The 16,791-nt window shown below is 43.8% G+C and overlaps 1 protein-coding gene across 1 annotated transcript; it reads left to right on the forward strand.

The window, feature by feature from the left end:
- The first annotated feature begins 11,020 nt into the window (after positions 1-11,020).
- Positions 11,021-13,236, forward strand: LOC109146688. The gene is made up of 3 exons (XM_019294338.1): positions 11,021-12,286; positions 12,368-12,661; positions 12,745-13,236. Exons 1-3 carry the CDS (start codon positions 11,021-11,023, stop codon positions 13,234-13,236), a joined length of 2,052 nt encoding a protein of 683 aa, XP_019149883.1.
- The last annotated feature ends 3,555 nt before the right edge of the window (positions 13,237-16,791 follow it).

Raw genomic sequence — 16,791 nt, forward strand, 5'->3', positions numbered from 1 at the left:
CTAATATGACTTTTGCAGGATTTAGTGATGCCGATTGGGCAGGAAACGCTGATGATAGAAAAAGTTCATCTGGTGGATGCTTTTTCATCGGAAAAAATCTAGTAGCCTGGCTAAGTAAAAAGCAGAACTCAATCTCGCTCAGCACGACAGAAGCTGAGTACATAGCTGCGGGTAGTTGTTGTACACAATTACTATGGATGCGTCAAATGTTAGTCGACTACGGTATAGATCAGCACAATATGACACTCTTTTGTGACAACACCAGCGCAATTAACATTTCGAAAAATCCAGTTCAACATTCCAGAACGAAGCACATAACCATTCGTCATCACTTTATTCGTGAACTAGTCGAAGAGGATGAAGTTATTCTGGAATATATTTCTACAGATAAAAATCTCGCGGATTTATTTACCAAACCATTAGAGAAATCGAGATTTGAACTACTTAGAGCTGCACTTGGGGTTTGCAATCCCTCGGCTTAATATGTTCCACCAAACCAGGTATTACGAATAATTTCAATTTTTTTTTTTGTTTAACTTGGTTGTTGTTTATTTTTGTTGCAGATTTAATTAAAGGCCTAAGCCCGTTCGATCTCATCTCTACGCCAAACCCCATAATTATTTCCTTGTACTCCTACACCCTTACCTTACCTTATATTTAATATCAATTAAATCCAAGTCCTACCTTTCAAATTAATTCCAAACAACTTCCACCATACTCTCCTATTATAACTCTTCTACTAGTCTTTATGCTAATCACATCACATCCTCTCCATCACGGCTTTTGAGACACCCCCATCCATCAAAATTAATTACTTGTCTTCTTGTATCTCTCTCACACGCCGAACCCACCATCTTCATCTTCAATCTCTCGCCTCTCAAACACCAAACTCAAAAACCCTTCAACAATGGAAGAAGACAATCCTTTTGCAATTTTCACCACAAAATCCGAAAGACTAGAACTTTTTCGCCAGATTATCGGTGCGGAATCTCCCCTCATATATGATGATACAGATCATGTTCTTGCCACGATCAAGCAACATGCAAGCCTCCTTGAAGGCCTCTCGGAAAAAGAGACTAGGCAAATCCAAGCCCTTGCCCGATTCATATCAGCAACGCCGTGGCTTTTTCCGGCCGGGACGACCGAGGTGCCTCCGCCAATGTCAGGGATAGTGCGTGCCCTATCTCCGGAGGATGTGGTAGTCTCTTCTCCTTTAGATGATAATATTTCACTTTCTGCCTCTAGAAAGTTAGATTTCAATGTGTCATTGCTTGAGCAATTTTTGCCTCCCGTTTCAACTAGCAATATATGTGTCCCTTCTTTTCCTTTACCTGGGGATCCTTATGATCCAGCTACCCATAATTTTCCTAGCACAATATTAGCTCATGTATATGAAAATATGGTTACTTTATCTGATTTTATGCATACTCTGTCCACCCCCTTTTCCATTCGAAATATTGCTCAATTTGTGTCCCCAACTATTTTACCCATGACTTGTGCTGCCATTTCTATTCCCGTGACCATCCCGGTTTCTTCATCCAAACCAGTAGAGGTCCCCATTCCAGTGTCAACCTCTCATGATTCTATTCCCATTATTACTATGCCCGTGGCAAAATCTTCCCGAAAAGGGAAAGAAAAAATCTCTATTTCAGTTACAGTTGAGAAAAGAAAACTGGAGGTGTTAGATGATGTTGATCTTCTGTCTGAATCGAAGCATAAAAAAAGGGAGTCCACTCTGCCTCCTAGAATGACATGGTCCCGGTCTTGTACAGTGTAACACCCCAGGTTTTCAAGATATTTTAAACTTAAATAATAAAGGCAAAATCTCATTACATCCCAAGTATCTCATAAGTGTACGGGGTGTTATGCCACACCTGGGCTAGAGAACCCAGGTGCACAGGCGGTCTAACTAATATCCATTGAAACATAATGCATAACATGGCACGCAGGCCGAAAGGGAAACTACTCTACTTCTACGCTCCAGTTCTAGCGCGCTCCAGTGCTCTAGTCATCTGTGCCTGAAAGCCAAATATATCTGTTCAACGAGAGATGCTGGTAACCCACTTCAACGCGTTGAAATACAATACATATAGAGATATATATAGATATACGAAAACCATTATGAACATGGAGATATATCCTACGAACTCTAGCCTTTAAAACCGGGAATGACTCGACAGATAAGGCCAGACACAAGCACAGTTATAACGAGCATATGCAGTTCACAATAGATAAGGCAGATAAGGCAAAGCATAAACAATAACCATAACTCATCATAAACAATCCCCAATATAAATCCCATAGTCACATCCTAAGGCACTCATAGTCACAACTCGTCTATATCACCACACATAGCACACTTGGTTGGCGCCACAGGACCAATCGCATGCCCATACATGAGGGTCAGCGCATATAGCTCTGACACGGCCCCGCAGCACCCTACCCCGTATCGCAACACGGAGGGGTCGATCGCAACCGACCGATGAACCGCAGCTCATCATAATGTTTGATCGCAACCAAACTGTGGACCGCAGCCCAAGAGAGTGTGTCGTCTGACTGTAGCCAGGAATTCCCATCTGACCACAGCCAGCCTCTGAACCGCAGCTCAGGAAAATGTCACCTGATCGTAGCCAGGAATTCCCGTCTGACTACGACCAGCTTCTGGACCGCAGCCCAGGATACCGTCACCCGACTGCAGCCAGGAATTCCCATCTGACTGTAGCCGGCTTCTGAACCGCAGCTCAGGATAACCAATCCGATCGCAATCGAATTGGGGTAACACACACATATAACACGTAGCAAGCACATGCAACCCACATTACACATTGGGAAGGGGGATAAAGCGTATAACAAACCTTTGCGTGATCCATCACATACTAAGAATAATCCTAAGGGGTTCATACTTCTTTCGCCTAGGTCAACGGGATACCAATTCAACTAGCATGCGATATAATGGACTCATAACCCTACGAACGGTACCCGAAACATCAAACTAGACATAGGCACGACAAACGGGGTCCGTTAGGACACCACGGGGATCGGGGAAACATCAAACAGGGAAGCCGGGGTCCCGAGGGGGGATTAATTCCAGCGGGTAGCCGGTGGGTGGGGTGTCACCCGCCGGCTGCCCGCCGGACAATACTGTTCCGGGCAGCGGGTCGCCGGCGGGCAGCTGCCCGCTGCCGGAACAGTGCTTCTCGGCCGTGGGTAGGTGGCGGGTCCCCTACCCCCCCACCTACCCCCCACTGACTCTTTTCACAAACTTTCGTCCCGGGAACCGTTGTGGAACCCGAAACCATGCTTAGACACTTTACAATGTAATTACGGCAACACATAGGCAATTAACGGATCAAAATACGATAGACGAACGGCACATAACCTAACATGCTTTTCTAATCATAATCAACACCCAAACATGCGATTTCCCACCCGATAATCCAAGAATAAGATCATACGATACAACCTAGGGTTCTAATCACTTTTATATCACAAGAATACGGTTCGTCTTCTAATTGCAAGATTCGGTAAGAATAACACATAAACATTAAGAGCATCACCCAATTATCAAGAACACACATAATCATCAAGAACTCCATATAATCATCAAGAATATCATAATTATCAAGAATCTCCCAATATCAAGATTATCAAGATCCCTCATGGGATCATCACATCAAACATCAATAATATTTCGCCAATACACAATAATATGGGGAAACCCTAAGGGGAAATCATAGCTATGAGAATAGGTTTTGTTGAGACATGGGTTACCTTTTAGCCTTAATTAATTCCTTGGCTATGAAGGATCTTTCTTTTAGCTTTCTCGCTTTCTTGATTTCTCCTAAGGGGATTCTTGGAGCTCTTTCAGGGGTGGTGGGGCATCCTAGGTGTCTCTTAAGTCCCCTATTTATATATATTTAGGAGTCCTAATGAGGGACTAATATTATAGGCTTGCTAATTCTATTCCTTTCGGAACTAAGGATTGGGTTTAGGGGTTGGGTTTCTACATGAGGGCCCATGGACTATGGTGGGCCTTTTTCCCTAATTAGTCATTATGATTTATTCCTTCACTTGGGCTAAAGATTGATTAATTAAATGGTTTTAGGGGCCGTAACACGGGGTGTTACACTCCCCCCCCCTTACAAGGGGCTTCGTCCCCGAAGCCCGGTGTTATAGTCCACCCTTTCACCCCTAGACACCTCGTGGCTTGGCCTCCTGTTTAGGGTTGCGGCCTTACGTTTGTCTTGGCTTGGGGTAGGCTGAACTTCTGATGGTGTCGTGATAGGGAAGTTTTTGGTTGTACCTTGGTTTCCTGCGCTGGAACTCGGTGCACCGCGAGTGCCCAAGGCGGCCTCGATCGCTGCTACCCTTTGGTCGAGTGCGTGTGTGGTGCGGATCAGGGATGAGAACCCTTCTTCCATGATTTGATTCTGTCGGTTGAGCTGTGCGAGTATGCGTTCGTTGACCGAACCCTCGTCTTGTCCCCTCGGGTTCCCTCCTGGCTGTGGGTGCCCTGACGGGTTAGGCCCGTCTTCCCCCTCTTGTCCTTCATTTTCTTCCGTGCCTCCGCAATCTTGCATGGCCCGTTTGAGCTTTTTGTTGGAGATGTCCAACCGATCAACCAATTCCCTACGTTCCTCGTCGGGTTTTTGGCAAATTTCTTCGAGGGTGAGATAGTGCCCTCCTTCGATGTAGTAGATGTCGTTGCGGCGAAGGTTTTGGGCATTGAAAACCATGCCATTGGCGGTCTTGACTTCGGTGTGGCTTAGGTCTACCCCCTTTTTCTCCATGATCCAACTTAGGATCATCCCGTAAGGTAGGCTAAGCCGGTTGTTGGTTTTGCAGAACTCCATGTGCTTTAGCATGAGTGCCGGCAGGTTGAACTTGATTTTATGTTTCAGGAGATACGCAAAGGTGCACTCCAAGCTCCCCACATCCTTGCTCTTATTGTTAGTGGGCAAGAGGCTATCGGTTATAATCATAACCAATATCTTTTGCTCCGCCGATAGCCACTTTCGGTTGGGTCGAGTGGCCGAGGTGAATCCGTCCTCCTTCCCGAGTAAGTACCCGAGATAGTCTTTGTATCCCGTAGTTTGGGTGTCAATCCACCCCTTTCGGTCATAGTTAGACACACCCGTGGTGGTCAATTTCAAGAGCTTGGCCAACCGGCCTTCCGAAAGCACAATTTCCTTGCCACGGACCTTGGTGGCGATTTCTACCTTGTCACCCCGTTTGGTGGCCACAAGGTGTTGATAGAATTCCTTCACCAATTCGGGGTACGTATCCCCTTTGATGGTGAGGTATGCATCTAGAAGGCCTTGGTATTTAAGCATATCAACCAATTCCGGAGAAAATTGGTCGGGTTCAAGTGCTTTACCTCCGATTACGGTGTAATCGGCGTTGCTCCACTCCAGGGTGCGGATTCCGAGGGGTTTCTTTGGCATCGTGATACTCGTTTGATGGTGGTGTTTGCCGGCGACTTTTCCAGTGAGGTGGTACGATTTTCCGGCGGGATTTCCGGCGAGGCGGCGGCGGGATTTCGGTGTATTCTCCGCTTGCGAGGTCGACGCCGGTGAGGTGGGGTCCGGCTCCAGTGCGGCGAGGGTGCGGTGGCGCTGTGGGTTCGGCTGGGCAGCGGGTTGCAGCTGGGCGGCGTTCGGGTGGACGGCGGGTGGTCTCCGGTGGCTTGGTCTGGACGGCGGCGAGGCGGGGCGATGTCGCCGGGCGGTGGCGGCGTCCGATCGGTGATGGTGGAAGGTGGTTGTGGGTGGTTGCTATGGTGGGGCAGTGGGGTGTGCGAGAGGGAGGAGGAGAGGGAGAAGGAGAAGAAGAAGAAGTAGAAGAAGGGTTTTTGATTTGGGGATTTTGTGGGTTTTAGGGATTTGGAGCGGTTTAACAAGGGAGTATCCCCTTGAGGTTTCAAGAAACACACATGGGCTAGTGGTTAAGAACTTAGCCTTATAAGTGGGAGGTCTAGAGTTCAATTCTCATTGGCAACATTAGGCATTTCTTGGTGGTGTGGCCCTTCTCTGTCTTTTTCCTTATTTTGTCTTTTAGTGGGGGAGGGTTGGGGTTGATGGTTTAACTTGTGTTTTACTCTCGTAGCGGAATCGGAATTTGAACGAAAGGAATCTTTATTCATAATACCTTCTAAGTAGTTAAGCTAAGTAGACATAATGCTCTCGAAGTAATTAAACTAAAGAAGTGGTCTATGTGATACAGGGGGCGGTTACAAGGGGGTGATGGTTTATCCTAGACAGAATTCGCTCGGGGTTTTCTTCGGCGGGGTCCGTATGGTCCTCGTCTTCAGGGATTGGGTTTTCCCCTTCTAGGCCTTCTTCGTTTCCGAGGTCGGCTTGCGTTTGGCTCATGACGAATACTTTTCCGGGAGCGCCGTAGCCCCCTTGGTGACCGGTACCCCCGTGTTGGCCCGTGGTGGTGGGACGCGGTCTTTGGGGCCGAGTGCATTGAAAGGCCTTGTGTCTTTCCTCCCCGTAGTTGAAGCATCGCCAGGGGTTGCCCGCGCAATCCTTGCCCCGGTGGCTTTTGTTGCATCTCGGGCAAGGGAAACCTCTTGGATTAGCTTCGTTGTTTCCCAGGGGCGGTCTTTGGTTGGTCGGGTTGTTCGACCTGGTGCCGGTGTCGTTTCTCGTTCTTTTCATCGGCGGTGCCCCACTTCCAGTGTTTCTTCTTCGTATTTGTTCCTGAACTCCGCGTTGGAGTAGTTGGATTCGATAGAGATTCGCGGCACTGGAGTAAGCCTCGTTGAGGGTTCGAGGTCTGCTTACCACTAGCGCCTTTCGAGCTTCGAAGTTGAGGCCTGACATGAATCTCTCTATCTTGGTTACTTCGGTGGGGACTAGCTCTGGCGCGAAGCATGCCAGCTCTAGGAATCGCTTATGGTATTCTACGACGGTGGCCGTTCCTTGTTTTAGATGAAGGAACTCTTCGTACATAGATGCTTTTACGTGGGTTGGATAGAATCTCTCTCGTAGTTGTGTCTTGAGGTTCTCCCAATTGAATCCCGGTTCTTGTTGATAAGTGGGCCCCTCGTGGATCCACCAGAGATCAGCCTCGTGTCCGAAGTAGAACGAGGCTATCTCTACGCGGCGTTCCTCCGGGCATTCTACTACCCCAAAAATCTTATCAAGGGTTCGGATCCATTCTTCTAGAACCGCGGGATCCTCTTCTCCCGAAAACGTGGGTGGTCGGTGATTTGAAACTTGTCGGGCGACGTCTGAGTTTGCGTTTGATGGAGGTGGTGGGGGCCTGTTGTTGCGAAGGGCCGCGTCACTTAGAGCCTGTGCGACTTGTGTCAGCTGCTGTAGGGTTTGGGTCAAGGGGTCGGCTGTGGTGGGCTCTGGAGTTCTTGATTGCCTTCTGTTTGGTGCCATGCTATCGTCTTTCTGGTCAGCGTTCCATAAGAATGTTAAATTAGAGTCTGACGCACTTCTTATGAAGTGCTAAGTGGGGAAGGGTTTTAGAATGTGGAAGAGTAAGGTGTAGGGGAGTTGTGTGTAGGTTTCACAATCTCACCGCGCGTCCTAAGATTCCTGAGTCCTATGTTCCTAGATACCTAGAGTTCAAGCTTAATGTCCTAAAGTCCGGTCTTAAGAGTCTTTCCTAGGGTCAAACTTAGGCTCTGATACCAACTGTAACACCCCAGGTTTTCAAGATATTTTAAACTTAAATAATAAAGGCAAAATCTCATTACATCCCAAGTATCTCATAAGTGTACGGGGTGTTATGCCACACCTGGGCTAGAGAACCCAGGTGCACAGGCGGTCTAACTAATATCCATTGAAACATAATGCATAACATGGCACGCAGGCCGAAAGGGAAACTACTCTACTTCTACACTCCAGTTCTAGCGCGGTCCAGTGCTCTAGTCATCTGTGCCTGAAAGCCAAATATATCTGTTCAGCGAGAGATGCTGGTAACCCACTTCAACGCGTTGAAATACAATACATATAGAGATATATATAGATATACGAAAACCATTATGAACACGGAGATATATCCTACGAACTCTAGCCATTAAAACCGGGAATGACTCGACAGATAAGGCCAGACACAAACACAGTTATAACGAGCATATGCAGTTCACAATAGATAAGGCAGATAAGGCAAAGCATAAACAATAACCATAACTCATCATAAACAATCCCCAATATAAATCCCATAGTCACATCCCAAGGCACTCATAGTCACAACTCGTCCATATCACCACACATAGCACACTTGGTTGGCGCCACAGGACCAATCGCATGCCCATACATGAGGGTCAGCGCATATAGCTCTGACACGGCCCCGCAGCACCCTGCCCCGTATCGCAACACGGAGGGGTCGATCGCAACCGACCGATGAACCGCAGCTCATCATAATGTTTGATCTCAACCAAACTGTGGACCGCAGCCCAAGAGAGTGTGTCGTCTGACTGTAGCCAGGAATTCCCATCTGACCACAGCCAGCCTCTGAACCGCAGCTCAGGAAAATGTCACCTGATCGTAGCCAGGAATTCCCGTCTGACTACGACCAGCTTCTGGACCGCAGCCCAGGATACCGTCACCCGATTGCAGCCAGGAATTCCCATCTGACTGTAGCTGGCTTCTGAACCGCAGCTCAGGATAACCAATCCGATCGCAACCGAATTGGGGTAACACACACATATAACACGTAGCAAGCACATGCAACCCACATTACACATTGGGAAGGGGGATAAAGCGTATAACAAACCTATGCGTGATCCATCACATACTAAGAATAATCCTAAGGGGTTCATACTTCTTTCGCCTAGGTCAACGGGATACCAATTCAACTAGCATGCGATATAATGGACTCATAACCCTACGAACGGTACCCAAAACATCAAACTAGACATAGGCACGACAAACGGGGTCCGTTGGGACACCACGGGGATCGGGGAAACATCAAACGGGGAAGCCGGGGTCCCGAGGGGGGATTAATTCCAGCGGGTAGCCGGTGGGTGGGGTGTCACCCGCCGGCTGCCCGCCGGACAATACTGTTCCGGGCAGCGGGTCGCCGGCGGGCAGCTGCCCGCCCGCCGGCTGCCCGCTGCCGGAACAGTGCTTCTCGGCCGTGGGTAGGTGGCGGGTCCCCTACCCCCCCACCTACCCCCCACTGACTCTTTTCACAAACTTTCGTCCCGGGAACCGTTGTGGAACCCGAAACCATGCTTAGACATTTTACAACGTAATTACGGCAACACATAGGCAATTAACGGATCAAAATACGATAGACGAACGACACATAACCTAACATGCTTTTCTAATCATAATCAACACCCAAACATGCGATTTCCCACCCGATAATCCAAGAATAAGATCATACGATACAACCTAGGGTTCTAATCACTTTTATATCACAAGAATACGGTTCGTCTTCTAATTGCAAGATTCGGTAAGAATAACACATAAACATTAAGAGCATCACCCAATTATCAAGAACACACATAATCATCAAGAACTCCATATAATCATCAAGAATATCATAATTATCAAGAATCTCCCAATATCAAGATTATCAAGATCCCTCATGGGATCATCACATCAAACATCAATAATATTTCGCCAATACACAATAATATGGGGAAACCCTAAGGGGAAATCATAGCTATGAGAATAGGTTTTGTTGAGACATGGGTTACCTTTTAGCCTTAATTAATTCCTTGGCTATGAAGGATCTTTCTTTAAGCTTTCTCGCTTTCTTGATTTCTCCTAAGGGGATTCTTGGAGCTCTTTCAGGGGTGGTGGGGCATCCTAGGTGTCTCTTAAGTCCCCTATTTATATATATTTAGGAGTCCTAATGAGGGACTAATATTATAGGCTTGCTAATTCTATTCCTTTCGGAACTAAGGATTGGGTTTAGGGGTTGGGTTTCTACATGAGGGCCCATGGACTATGGTGGGCCTTTTTCCCTAATTAGTCATTATGATTTATTCCTTCACTTGGGCTAAAGATTGATTAATTAAATGGTTTTAGGGGCCGTAACACGGGGTGTTACATACAGAGCCAGTACCTTCTCATGCCATTGTCCCAGTCTCTTCCCGGTAAGAACTTAGTCTCATGGATAAGCAAGAAACAGAATTCAATCTCTCTAAGTACTGCAAAAGCAGAATATATAGCTGCTGGTGGATGTTGCACACAACTGGTATGGATGAAGCAAATGCTCTCTGATTATGGTCTCACTCAAAAGACTATGACTCTCTATTGTGACAATGTCAGTGCTATAAACATTTCGAAAAATCCTGTCCCACATTCCAGAACTAAACATATTGATATAAGACATCACTATATCAGGGACTTGGTAGAGTCAAATGAGATAGAGTTGGAGTATATTCAAACAGATAAGCAACTGTCGGATATTCTGACCAAACCTCTTGACGGAAATCGGTTTGAGATTCTCAGGGCTGCTCTGGGGATCTGTTGTATTGACCTGTAAATAAGAATGGTAAAACAGAAGGAGAAGGTTTGATTTACTTTATCTAGAGTCAAAATTACAAATGTTGACTTTTCCTCTTTTCTCTCCTATCTGTTGGCGTTACAAAATCTCTTCGCTCTTGGTTTCCCCAATTAATTTGTTTTTCAAATTTCAAATTTGTCCGCTTCATCGCCTACAAGGCCTATACCGTTATGTCAATCACATCATAGCTGCAGGCAGTCTGAGAGCCCTTTGCCCTTTTCGATCTTCATCCTTGGGAGTATCTTTTATAATTCTCTGTTCCTCTGCTCTCAAATAACCCTCTTCGTTCTCTCCACCTAGGGTTTTATCTTCTTCGCAGAGATGGCCGATGCTGTTAGAAACATCATCATCAAGCTAGGAAGAAAGACTCATGCTCAGAAATTGCCAAGAAACACGTAAATACACTGCTTTTTCTTGCTATGAAGAAGAAATTGAAGCTTGATCCCATTCTTCGTGATGAAATTATTGTTACAGTGGTCTCGGACTATCCGGAATTCTATGAAGACGGTCCGAGGATGACACCGGTGATTTGTTGATGATGGCTTCGGAAGCAGGTGATGAAATTTCTCCTGCCCCTATTCCTGGACCAGATGATGGCAATCGGGCTGGAGCCTTCCTAAAGTTTTTCGCACATAAGGCTCTGGAATCAGAGGAAGTCTCTCGACGACGGGCAGAGGCTCAACCTCTTTATCTGGAAGCTGCCCAGGAGGAAGCAAGACATCGACGTGATATTCTGCAAAAAATGTCCAATAATCCTGAAACTCCAATTGTAATTTCTCCTGATAAATCTTCCGTGATGATTTATGATAATATTGAATCTGTGCTGCCTGTTGAACATACTGCTAATATCAACCCTGTGTTGTCTTCTGAGAATCCAACCTCTGTGTATATTGCGAATGTTGTCTCTGATTCTAAAATTGTTGAAATTGAATCTTCTGATACTATGCAAGAGTCGAACAAGTTTGATCAATTGAGTCTGATTGTGTATACTGCGGATGTTAAATCCTCTGTTCCATTGGTTGAGACTGTGTCTGTGGAACCACAAATATTATCTGATGAGCCTGCACCTGCTGAAATTGTGGTACCTCGTACATCTGATTCGATTGATGGGATTCCTGTTTATACATTCGCTACTGTGCGTGAAAGCCTGGAACAAGCTCGATATTTCGCTGGTCTGCCTTCTTCTTCTGTACCTGAACCTTCCAAAATTATTCCTAAACCTGAACCCTCTGAGCAGTTGGATAGTGATGATGAAAGAATTCTGACTGAAGTCTACGGTTCGAAGGCTCCAATCTCTGTCTCTGACAAGCCTCTTACTGTGGAAGAGACGGCTCACCCAGACTCATCTACCTTTAGAATTAGAGATGTCTCAAATTTGCTTGCAACTTCTTCTACTCCTTTGTCTGAGTCCAGTCTATGTGTCTCTCTATGTCCAAAAGATAGGTCTCCTGTTAGAGAAACCATAAAGTCCAAGCGCAAAGGAGTCCCGGGGAAAATAAGTGTGAACTCTGGTGATGACGATGCTGAGGAGGATCAACCAATGAAGAAAAGGCGTTCAGCTGATTTAACAAAAGCTGAAAGTGATCCCCCTGTGCAACAAGTTTTTAAGACTTTGCGCTCATATGTTAAGTCAAAGGTTCCTGCTACCATATCGACCGGTGTCACCAGGAAAGTGAAGGGTTCAATCAAGACAAGAGGTAGAAGTGTGCTTCCTGTGATTCAATCTGCTGCAGAAAGTCCGGACACTTCCATCTACGTGCCACAATTTGTCTCTGCTGCTGCTAAGGATAAATGGTCTACGATGGTGAGAAGAGAACTTATTGTTCAATGATCTGTTGATGAAAACCAGTTAAACTCTGTGTGTGATATTCTGCCCTTGCTGAAGGAAGTTGGTTTGATGAAGAGTATCACCTCCGAGTGTCCTTACTCGAAGCTTCTGACTTACGAGTTCTATTGCAACCTTAATGAAGAAATCGACAATCTTTCGGGTAAACGGTGTCTCCAAATCTTTATTCGAGGGAAACAGTTTGTGTTTGGACCAGATGTGATTAATGATTTCTATGGTCTGAAGGCAGTTGATGAGGAAGGTCTTACAGATTGGGACTTAATTGTGAACACTCTCACTGGTGGACAAACTCCTTATTGGCCCACAGGTGATCCAGACACCTTGTCCTGTTCTGTGTTCACATCCAAGTATGTGATTCTGCACCGTATTACTCTACATAACTGCTTCCATCTGCTCATTTCTATACGGTTGGGAAGCAATTGGCTGCCATTCTGTTTCGCATTGGTACCAAAATGTGTGTTGACCTTGGCAAGTGGATCTTCGATCATATTCTCACTCTGATACATCCTCGAGAGAAAAAGGTCAGGCTTCCCTATCCTAATCTTATCTTCGGAGTTTTGACAGCGCAGGGCTTAGTGCCTATGCCAAGTGAGATTGTGCTTCCATCCTTGCTTTACACTGTTGATCCACGCCTACTGGCTGGCAAGCATATTAAGGATGTCTCACCGGTTCTTTCTACTCCGAATGATGATACCAATGTTGCGGCTTCGTCTTATGATAATGATGTGCAGCTGTCTCTACGCTTGAAGGCTCGTGTGTCGGAACTCGAAACTGTGAGCAACGTTATCACCAAGCAGCTAAATTCAGCCCGCACTGACCTTGCAATAGTTCTGCTCCGGCTAAGTCTGACTGATTCTGCTGCTGCTGCAAATGTAAAGTCTGATAGTGAGGACCTCCAGGGTGCTTGATCTGGCCTTTGTCTCTTTTTTGGCAAAAAGGGGGAGTGCATGTCATGAATGCATGGGGAGTTCTTGTTTTTGAAGATGGTTGATGAACTCAGGGGGAGTTCTTGTTTTTTTGAAGATGGTTGTAAGTTCCTTTTGGCCCTGTCTGGGCGTTGTTATATGATGATAACAACATTATGATCTTTGTGAAGATTTTGGATGATTACTTGTTTTAATCCAGCACGGCTTGTGTGCTGATGATTTTAAATGGGTTGTAATTCAGATTCGGTTATTTCTATGCAAACTCTTTTAATCTTTCATATTAGTTGCTAACAGTTTGCTCGATTAGATAAACTGTTTGATAGTTAGTCGAGTTGTTTTGCTAAATAATAGCCAAAGGGGGAGTTTGTTAGTGTTTTGAAATATTCAATAAACCAACATATAATTGGCAATATTATTATGGCAAACTAAGATAGGGTTTAGTGGTGTCTGTTTCTTTATCTTACAGGAGACTGGTTGATCAGTTATATCAAACAGACGCTCGGCCCTTGAAGATATGCTAAAAGGCGAAGTTTCTTAAAATCTGGACACGGTTTCGTCAAGACAATTTTGGAAAGCATATCACCGAATCTGCTTTGGAAGGTATGGACCGAATCTATAAGATTGCTTTCTTCACAACTAGTCCTACCATCTACAATCAAAGATATTTTTGGAGAGTTTCTTACCAAAGATGTATATGTAACCTCATTCATCCAAGAATTAGGGTTGAGTGTTTTACGAAGAAAAAAACTCTCCCTAAATTATATAGAACACACATATCTTTGATTATCATGGCTCCTCTCAAGTCATTAAATTCTTGAAGATTATGATGAAGAACTTGAGAAGACTTCTTGATGCTTAAACGAAAGGACGCGAAGATCACTCAGTTGTGGGAACAACGTGGGACTGCGTCAGTGAAGCAGACTGCATTAGAGTTAGCTCTCCAATTGAAGGGATTTCATTGGACTTGTGCATGCGTGGCTCTCCGACTTCAACAATCCACTAACCTTTATAGACTGGGTACGTACCTTGTGTGGGGCACTTGGGTGAGATAGTTGTATTCTCTACCTTTGTACATTGGAGTTTATTTTAGTGGATTGCACGCTTCGGTGATCGTCCCCCAAATGTAGATACACACTGTATCGAACTGGGTAAAACATCGTATGTGCTGTTTTATTTTTCCTGCTTTACATCACAACATTAAACTAATCGGCTTTCAAATCAGATGACTGACTAGACTATTCTCTGAGTCAGTCAGTTTCGTATATTAGTTGATAATACTTGGTTAACTTATCTCAATCTGAGAAAATGCAAAATTACAAAAGCATCGAGTCAATGCAATAAAGCATCATCTGCTCGTGCTTTTGCACCAATTTGGTGCAAAAGCACCAAATTTGGTGATTAATTCAGCACAACATGAGCGATCATCTTGTGATATGTAATCACACACACACACACACAACCTAGAATGATTACAATGCAAGGGTGATGAGTGTTGTTTTTCTCTCACATTGATGAACCCGTACGGTAAAGAACCAGGAAGAGAAAGAATCTTTACGAAAAATACATGATAAAGAACTGAGAAAAGAAGAGTTCTCTATAAAAAAAATAGATATTAGGAAAAATTTGATATTAGAGTTTTGATTAAAGATGGGTAAATGATGTCATTTTTGTAAATTAATAAGGGTAAAAAAAGGAAAAAAAATGGTAAAAGCTTATAGCTTATTTTGAAACGGGTCCTTAAATGAACATTCAAAACAAACTATTATTTTAAGCTCGACATGCTTTAGTAAACAGAGCTCTGACTTATTTCATTATTTGTAATTTAAAATAAATTATAATCTCTAAAAACAAAGCTCTACCAAATAGTGCGAGTGTCACCTTAAAAGAAAAAATAAGGAGTAAAATTTTCGAGAAAATATGTGTGTAACATTACTCTAAATGAAAAAAAAAAAAAATTCCAAGCACTGCCAAACTCAATGGAACCCACAAAATATTGCAGTTTGATCTTTGTTCATTGACTTGGTCTTCTCAATAATTTCCCACTACACAACCAATCCAATAATTCTACATAACGGGACCATCGACATAATAATATAATATGGAGTTAATTCCACTAGAGATCCTTTGTCTTTGGTGGAAATTTCAAATTTAATCACAGACTATCATTTTTGCCATTTAACATCCTAGACTATCGTCTGCACCAAAAGGGTTTTAATTGAGAAGGGTAAAAGATGTCATTTATTTAAAGAAGAGGAAAGGTCAAAAGGATTTAAATTGAGAATGGTAAAAGATGTCATTTATTTAAAATAATAAGGATAAAAGATGACAAAATGCCTAAAGGGTTTTAACTGAAATGGGTAAAAGATGGGATAAAGATAGAAAGCTTAATACCACCTCCATTGAAACTCAAACTCACAACCTCCCATATGAGAAAGCAACTTAGTACCACTAGACCACAAGGTCATTGTTTATATTCTACCGTATAGAGCCATAGTTTACTAATATAATCTAATAATAATGTTCACATGTATTTTCAAGTTGGAAAATACTACATGCACTCCCATTTCTTACTCTGAACTTTTACTCCCTCTCACAAATTCTTGATGTAGACACATTCTCTGGGACCCACATGATGAAAATAGTCAATCTTTGTTTGCCACGTCATGGAGTAAAAGTGAGGGAGTAGAATTTTGGAGTACATGTAACAAATTCTTTCAAGTTTTAAAGTGACTCATTATACAAACTTCAAAACTTTTTATTAGTTTTATTGAGGGAATAAATTAACCTGGGTGATCTGAATTAATTAAACTAATAATTAAGAATAAATAAATACCAACAAGAGTGTTGAGTAGGAATCAAATATCTCGATTAAAGACTTGTGTAGGATGATTACTGAAATTTGTAAAACGCAGCACACAATGATGTTGAAACTGAAGTTGTAGCACAAACAATCTGTAACGCAGTTCGGGCAAACAACACTAATCTGCGAGGCACTCCTCAACTTGAGAATTTGTCTAAATCCACTAAAAGTTCAGTATTCAAAGTACATTATATTGTTTGGAATCAGAAATTACACAATAGAAAGGTATTTCCTATCACACTATTGAAATTACACTTAAGATGTGTCGGTGCTTCCTTTCTACCACTCCATTCTATTGTGGTGTGTAAAGACAAGATTTCTTATGAACAATCCGTTTCTCATTGAAGAAGGTGTCCATTAGAAACTCAGTCTCATTGTCTGTTCTCACCACTTTAATTTTGGCTGAAAATTGAGTGCTCACATAATTATAAAAGTTTTGAAACATAGTCTCAACTTCTGATTTGTACCTCATCAAGTGTATCCAAGTAAACCTACTACAATCATCAACAATAGTGAGGAAATAGTGTTCCCCTCCCAGTGTTGCCATAGCAAAAAGGCCACAAACATCCATATGTAGCAAGTCAAAACAACTTTCAGCTCTAGAGGTACTAATTGAAAAGATAGACCTCTTATGCTTAGCAAAATGACAGGCATCACACACAAATTCAGGCTGTTTA

This window comes from Ipomoea nil, unplaced genomic scaffold, assembly GCF_001879475.1.
Source record: "Ipomoea nil cultivar Tokyo-kokei standard unplaced genomic scaffold, Asagao_1.1 scaffold1936, whole genome shotgun sequence".
Lineage (NCBI taxonomy): Eukaryota > Viridiplantae > Streptophyta > Magnoliopsida > Solanales > Convolvulaceae > Ipomoea > Ipomoea nil.

Coding starts and splice junctions, on each gene's coding strand:
- LOC109146688 (XM_019294338.1), top strand. CDS start 11,021: ATGGCTTCGGAAGCAGGTGATGAAATTTCTCCTGCCCCTATTCCTGGA. Junction 12,287..12,367: donor AGGATAAATGGTCTACGATG/GTGAGAAGAGAA, acceptor CCCTTGCTGAAG/GAAGTTGGTTTGATGAAGAG. Junction 12,662..12,744: donor CAGACACCTTGTCCTGTTCT/GTGTTCACATCC, acceptor ACGGTTGGGAAG/CAATTGGCTGCCATTCTGTT.